The 7,860-nt window shown below is 43.8% G+C and overlaps 1 protein-coding gene across 1 annotated transcript in view; it reads left to right on the forward strand.

Annotated features, from left to right (window-relative positions):
• The window catches only part of KNCN (kinocilin), a 415,466-nt gene extending 410,850 nt beyond the window's left edge, over window positions 1-4,616 (forward strand). Inside the window, exon 5 of the mRNA XM_085600168.1 lies at window positions 4,106-4,616. Within this exon, the coding sequence (XP_085456294.1) occupies window positions 4,106-4,169 (64 nt within the window). The 3' untranslated portion in view covers window positions 4,170-4,616. The remainder of the gene's footprint in view (window positions 1-4,105) is intronic.
• The last annotated feature ends 3,244 nt before the right edge of the window (window positions 4,617-7,860 follow it).

Below are 7,860 nucleotides of genomic sequence, written 5' to 3' on the forward strand. Positions count from 1 at the left end.
ATTGGAGAGGGGAAAATTATCAAGAGGGTTAATCACAATAAGTAAATCATATTGGTAAACCCACCCTAAAATTGGTGGACCTGACTCAGCCAAGTACACCTTCCCTCTTATGCTCCTGCCCCCAAAGACAATATTGGCAACCATGTACCCTATAATGTCAATCTTCTCACCTTGATAACCTCCCCAGTTAATGTCTCTAGGGATCAATCTCGCATTTGGGCATTGTGTCAAAAACATATTTTTGTGAATAATTGTGTATAGGGATCCTGAATCAATCATTAAGTCAATCTGTTCCCCTCGCACCTCAAACTCAGCCCTCGGTCTTTGGCTCTAGCCAGGACAATTGTAGTCATCCTCAATATATAGGAGCTTTTCCATCACCATCCTTACGGTCCCAGGGACCACTTCTTCCGAAAACACAGCCATTTTACCTTTCACTAAACCACGACACTTACAGGCAAAGTGTCCTTCCATCCACATTTTCTACACTCTTTCCCTATTGTGAAGCAATGTTTTGCTTCTGTAGTGTGATTGGGACTGCCACACCTCTCACACATCCTATTCGTAGATTTATTATACTGAGTCCCTTTGCTGGTTTGGTAGCAATACTCCTAGCTTTGGTCATCACTGCTACTTCATTTGCTGCAGAGTCTACAGCCACTATATCCCCCTTTGTTTCTCTATTGTCCATTTCTTTCATGCAATACTCCGACAATTCCACCAATTTCGCTATACCTATAGCATCTTTCAATGTTGGATTTTTCGCAGCCCATAACCTTTCCTGCATTTTACGACTCCTACACTGCACTATAGGTTGTTCTTGAGTCATCCTATTTTCATAGGGACAAACTGACATTTTATTGACAACTTCCTCAACCTTGAGACAAAATCATCTATGGAGATCATCTATGGGCTCCCCTGCCCGTTGAGGTTGTGTATAGAACTTGTGCTGCCTCATCACTACATTTCTGTCCTTTGCGAACCACAATTCAAATTTATTCCACGTTTCTCTATGCACATCCACATCAGGTTGGCCCTCCTGCACTGGTAACTCGGGTAGGTATTTAAAAATGTGCTATCCCGCTTTTCTAAAGGCATTCAACAAAATCGCCCTCTTCCGGTTAGAACAGAAATCCTGACCATCAAGTGCTTCTAGGTAATTATCAAAAACATCCAATCATCATTCACATTCAATTAGTGGCTTGCCTGGTTGAGACAAAAACGGAGGTGGTGGTGTTATTGAAGACACATCCATTGTGAAGTAATAATCTAATTAAGAAGCAATGGAAATGACAGTGTTACACTATAAACACGGTTTTGCACCAGTGACAACATTGTCAGGATGTAATAATGTCTACTGTGCACACAAGTTGACTTTTCAAGGTTGTCCACAGATGAGGATGTAACAATGTCTACTGTGTATAAAACGTAACTTTTTTTTTCTTGTACACATATTTCAAAGGTTTTTCCTCCAACACCACGGTTGACCCGTCAGTATTCCTCCTCTGACTCTTCACACTTGGGGGCAGATTTACAAACCCCGTATGGCACATTTGTGACGCAGTGGCGGCGCAAAGCCAGCTCCATGCTGCGGGGTATTTACAACGTGACGCATCTAGGGAGATGCGTCACGTTGTAAAGCCCTGCGCCACATGTGGGCGTTCCAGCTCAGGGGGGGGGCATTCCGGCGCAGGAACGCCTCCTAAAAGTGGCTGAGTGAAATGACAACATTTCACTCAGTCACTTTTACCGCCATGCTGCGTCAAAACCCTGCGCCTGCTTGAAGCAGGCGTAAGGATTGACGCACGCAAAAGGTTCAAGCGTAACCTGTGTCTCTGGGGAAGCGTCGATCCATCTGGTCAGGTTAGCTGTCACCTCATTTGCACCTGTTTTAACCAAAATGCTGATACTGACATATGCTATGTCTGCTGATTTGTTGATCTTTTGACAAAAACTGTTTAACTGATTAAATCACAGTCATTCATCGCATCGTCCAACAGGTGTTGTCATAATTTCATATACATTGCCGACATATGTGCCTCCTGACATACTGTAAATTATTTCCACTGTGACTTTCCTTTGTGTACCACTATATACCCGAGTCCAGTGGTCTATCGGGTTACCCCATTGACACATAACTCCTTGGAGTTTAGGGGTCTTTCCTTCAGTATTCTTGCTGAACCGAAATTATTAGCCTAACGTCCTGAGGGTGGAGTCGAGGTAGAATATTATGCTGGTAGATATCTCCTTAAGGTAAGATTATGTGTTTAATACTAAGGCACAGAAAGGTTCTCAACAATCAGCCAGTACACAGCAGGATATTTTCAATCTAGTAATACTGACAAAGACTCTCTCTGTTACTCAAGCGCGCCTGCTCTCTTGCAGTGTGCGGGGCACTCAACCATAGCTGTGCGCGAGGCTGTGTGCATGGCTATTAACCATGTCCGCAATGATAGCTGTGCTCGAGGCTGCGCATGTGTCAATGTCTGTGTGCGGGGCTCTTTCATCCCCTGCCTCCTTTGAACAATGCTCATGCGTATAGCTGTACTTGACGTACAAACAATGCCCGAGCACGTGGTATCATGCTTCAAATACTAAGCTCGAGCGCTCAGGACATGGCACTGCTCAGAGTCTATAATCGTCTCTTTTTTTGCTGCACCCTTTGCCAGTAAAGAATATAAGCTGGAAGACGCTCAAAGGTTGCCCCCAAAAACTGTCTGATGCACTCTCTAATTTACTGAGTCAACTACCTCTCAACTGATACTATTGTGAGCTTGGTGAATGCCTGTTTTCAAGTGCAAACATAACTTCATTTGTCCCATTGAAAGCATTGTCAAAGACAATCTGACTGAACTGAATACACGCGCTCTGGTTGTTCCACAATCTCCCACAATGCACTGTAAGCTGTGCAGCGCTTACTTTATCCAGCCTTTTGTATGTTACCAGATCACATACTGCATCAGTTCTGAAAGGCGATGGCGCTGAAATGAGGTGTCACACTCTCAGAGGTCCCAAGCATGCATCTCATACCTCAACAACCACCTACCTTGGTGCTTGAAGCACTGTCCCTTTTCTCATTGGAACATCAAACAAAGTTCACGCCACAACCTCTCTGATCCGGCAGACAACTTGTCGCTAAAATTGTGCTGTAATGAGGGTCATCACTACTGGCTTAAGTTGAATAATGAAGTTTATTCAGCATAAAGATCGGGCGTGACTTCTCTTTCTGCCAGCTCATAGCAACTGGCAGGGCCGGCTTTAGCGTTGGTGGCGCCCGGTGCGACAATAATATTTGGCACCCCCACACCCCATGACCGCCTCCTCAGATTATCACACTACCACTGGGCTAAAGTGCCCCTCATCTGACCATTCATAAGTTATTGCTTAACACAGCGCCCCCCCTGAGGTCAGCCTCCCCACCACAGGTCAGCGCCCAGTGCGGCTGCACCAGTTGCACTGCTCTAAAGCCGGCCCTGGCAACTGGCACAGATCAAACGTCACTGCACTCATGACAACACAGAGAACAGAAGGGCATTCTTTTCTGAGGCTCCCTTGGGGAAGCACATCAATACAACATACACAACAAAACATAAAATGTGCTAATACATTCCAGCATGGACTTTAGGTCTCACCCTTGCAGCCATTGACTGCCTTTGATCATCCTTTTTCAGCCATTAGCTTGAGACTTAATCAATAACGTCTTGGCTCAGCACAGTGGAGTATCCATCTCTCACCTGATGCTAATGACTGTTTGGATGTGTTCGTCCACTTCCGCTCCTCCTTGCTCCCTCCTCCATGTCTCGCTCTAATGCTGCCTGCCATACCACATTAAACTCAAGTCTAATGGCTTTACCAATGCTTGTCTTTATTTGCAGATAGTAAACTTCAACAACCCAGATTACCCCATTTGCCTTTAATGGTTTCAAGGACAACACACCATTGACAAACGGTCTGTTGCCTCCTGTAATGCAGGCATGGTGCCCGATTTAACAGCTTAAATCAGAGCAGAAAAAGGCTTGTTTTTCTTTCCGGTCCAACTGCTGCCATGAATGTATTCACGGAATTGAATATATTTGCATCCTACTAACTTGATTTCTATTTGCAGGCCATCATCTGGCATTCCCGATCTTCTTGCCAAGAAGCCATACACGCAACAAGCCCCCGCCTGAGGGATCAGACCACGTGGCCAGATGGAGCGCTTACAAATCCGCCTGGGTGACGTGTGCAGACAGCAGAGTTTCTCTGACACTATAAGCCCGGGATATTTGCATAACCCTCAGGCAGACAGAAAAAGACAACTCCATCATGGTTTGTCATAACATCTCTTATAAATGAGCAAACAGACTGCCTGTGTTTTTTCTCTCCCATAATGTGTGACATCGCCCGGGTGGGTGCATTGTGTTTTCATTCCCATGTTTAGTAACCATGTGTTCATTGGGCTGGCTTTGCTGCTAGGACATATGTCTGTTGCCTGGGAAGTCAGGTGTCACTGTCTAGAGGGTGGGAGACTGTCATCTCCGGTACCGCCAGCTACAACACAGTTGTACATTACACCAGGGGCAAACACAATGTGTAATACAACCACGCATCCTCTAAAAACTGCATTCTTCAGCCATAAAAATAACTGCTTCTCAAAGTGTCTTATTATTTAGAATTTCTAAATTGGGCCGCTTTTTTTTCCATGAAATTTGTAGGTATTGTAGGTGGAAATTGTATTTATATAGTACTTACTACTGCTGACATGGAGTTATGCTGTAGTGTAGTGTGGCTGCCACTCCGAGTTTTGTTTCAACTAATACCTACTCCAGATGTTAGCCTTCGTCACTCATTGTATCGGCACTCATGATTGGGCGAGTTCATCCTGACTATTTATTCAGCAAAAGTTACATATTGAATTTACAGAACTTTGTAAATCTGCCCAGATGTTAATCCATTCAACTAAGGTGGCTGTTAAAGCTTTACCACCCTGGAGAAAAATGTTGTCATGTATTTGGTGCAGCAATTAGCAGGGTGCCAGTGCCATTAAGAAACTTGTTGGGACCCCTGCAAAGTACAAGGACCCCCTCGCCCCGCCCCACCACCTCCGGACACAGTAAGAAGCTCCCAGACCAGGGGCCTGCCGCTCGCGCACAGTGCTGCGGTGGGTCTGGAGCTCCGGCCACCTCGCACCACAAGGGCTGTGTGTGCGGGGGGCTAATGTTATGCCACTGAGGGGTGTGCCTTGGGCAGTGAGATTATTTGCTGGGTGTGTATTTACCCCCAGTGAGCAAAACTATAACCAGTCTCAGGTTTGTGAGCTTTTGTGCAGTGGATTCTGATGGTACTGGGCAGCAGGGTTACTAGAGGGTTACATTCGATTCTTGCGTAAATAGAAGTTTGTAAAGGGATCAGATTCAGGAGTTGTTGAATAATTATCACACTCCGTACGTTTCATTGACAGATTTTACCAAGGTAGCTCTGGGACAAAAGACTTAGCAGGGGAAAGTTCCAGTGAAAAGACACAACATGGGGATTTCGGTGTAATGAATACCAAATCTTCCTCTTGTGCCTCATTCCCAGGGCTAAAGCTTGCAAGAAGGGGCCCATACTACTCCCTGGAAGCAGCACACCCGGTGGTATTGTTGTGTATCGGTCTTCAATGTGTGTGGTAAAGACCAGTTCTGACCGCCTTCTAACCAGAGTCTTAGTATCACTAATGTATAGAGCTACAAGTGAGAACAGAAATTCAGAACTCAGATTGTGGTGCTTGGTTTTGATTTGGGTTTGGCAGATAGCTACAAAAACATTAACAGGATGGAGTGCACACTTCCTTGCTTGAACCTGTGGTAGACAATCTGTTGGGTTTTTAACTTCCGACTTCGACTTTCTCGCCCTAAGTGTGCCGGGTATGCCCAGACTCGCCCTAAGTGTGCTGGGTATGCCAAGACACGGGGTCCCGGGCTCACTGTGCCACAGGATTCAAGCTATCCTGGCTGATGAGATAGATAACATCAAGGATCAACACAATATTAATAAGGAATACTTAACTAGTGAACTAGTGAAATATCCCACACTCATGAGGGAGAGCCTTGTCTATCACCTGCATGAAAGAAAGCAATTTTGCCCTTTTAAGAAGTGTAAGATATATAGTGGCATATCAACAACAACCGGCGATAATTATCGCTAAGCGCACTTAGCGCTAGGATAATTATCGTCGGCTAGCGTGGATTTTTATCGCTGAGATAGCGTGCAATTAGCAACGCTTATCTCAATAGCGATAAAAATCCTCACGCTAAGTGGCTAACGTGAGATTATCGCTGGAAACCCAGCGATAATCTCACGTTAGCTTGTTGATAGGGACAGACAAACTTAGCCATGATATCCTCCTTGCATAGGATATCATGGCTGAGACAGAAAAATACCAGACGTAAAAAAGCAGCGTTAACCGCGGTTAGCGCTGCTTTTTTTGTCTCTAACAGGGTTAGCGATATTCTTGATAATAGGAGAAATGTGGCTTAGCGACATTTCTCCTATTATTTTACTCTGGAACGCCCCCTTTGCATCTCATTAGAGATGCAAGGGGAAGCGTAGAGTAAAAGGGTGCTAAAATGCAAATTTGCATGTTAGCACCCTGTTGTTGATAGGGCGCTAGTTTTATCTCTGCTTTTTTGGCTTTTAAAGCCAAAAAAGCAGAGATAAAGCCCTTGTTGATATGCCCCATAGAGTTTTAGTCCAGATTAAATGATGATGTCCAATAAGAACTATGAAATGGGGAAAAGTATTGGAACTAATCTATAAAATGGGTTTGAATAAGGTATCTCTGTCCATGAATTATATGGAGGATATTTGTTGCTATCCTTGAAGAAGATTTAATTGACTGTCCCAGACATTTCTGTATTATTATGTTAACAGACACAATGAGAAATATATTGCCAGATACAATCTTGTTGGAATGCACATCAAGTTCAACCGTATTTGTCACGGTTTATGAGAGATGCTCTAGGCAAACATTCATTGGCTATGAGCATTTGTGTAATTTAGATCATTATGAACGCATGTGCACCGTCACAACGAGTTATGTATTCACATTAAACATCTGCACATTATTCAGTCATACCATCACAATTGGAACAGAATATTTGATCATGAACTAATTAATGCTGGTTTTGATATGATTCTTTTCACCATAGTTATCTCTGATGAAGGGCAAGTGCCCGAAATACATTAGATTTATAGAACTACAATGAATGGTGGACATGTAAAGGCCTGGATTGGCATTTTCAACACAATTGGACATGCTGCTCTTACAAAAACACGGAAGGACTTTAAAAAAAAAAAAACTGGATTAAAATGGTTAAATTTGTTGAAATGAGGTTACATGTTTACGGATTATATACATTTCGTGCTTTGTTGGTAGTGCACCCTGGAACTAGGGCATATTACAGAATCAGCTTATGTTAAATATATTGCCAGAACACTCATCATTGAATCTGAGAGAAATGCTTGTGCAAACAAGTTAATTCATTTAGGAGAATCTTGCCTCTAAAAAGAAATAATGATACAGATTTGTCCCATAACCGAGGAGTATTGTGCTAATTGAAAAACAGCATTCTATCGTTATATGTCAGAAACAGTATATGGCTGAATTGAAAAAAATCTCTTTCAGGCCAGATTACCAAAGTAAAAGATCACTTGCAGTTTACTTTCTCCAATCCGTGCCAAGAGTCCTGTTCATGATAGAGAGGGCCACAAATAGCGAGGAAAACATTGCAAGAGACTGTTAGCAAAGCACAAAGAGCAGGCCAGGCATCACGAGTGGGTGTTGCTGAAGCTTTGCATTGGTGGTTTCCCGCTAGCGGTCGATGCTCTAGCATGAAGAGG

Source organism: Triturus cristatus, chromosome 4_2 (assembly GCF_964204655.1).
Source record: "Triturus cristatus chromosome 4_2, aTriCri1.1, whole genome shotgun sequence".
In the NCBI taxonomy this organism is placed as follows: domain Eukaryota; kingdom Metazoa; phylum Chordata; class Amphibia; order Caudata; family Salamandridae; genus Triturus; species Triturus cristatus.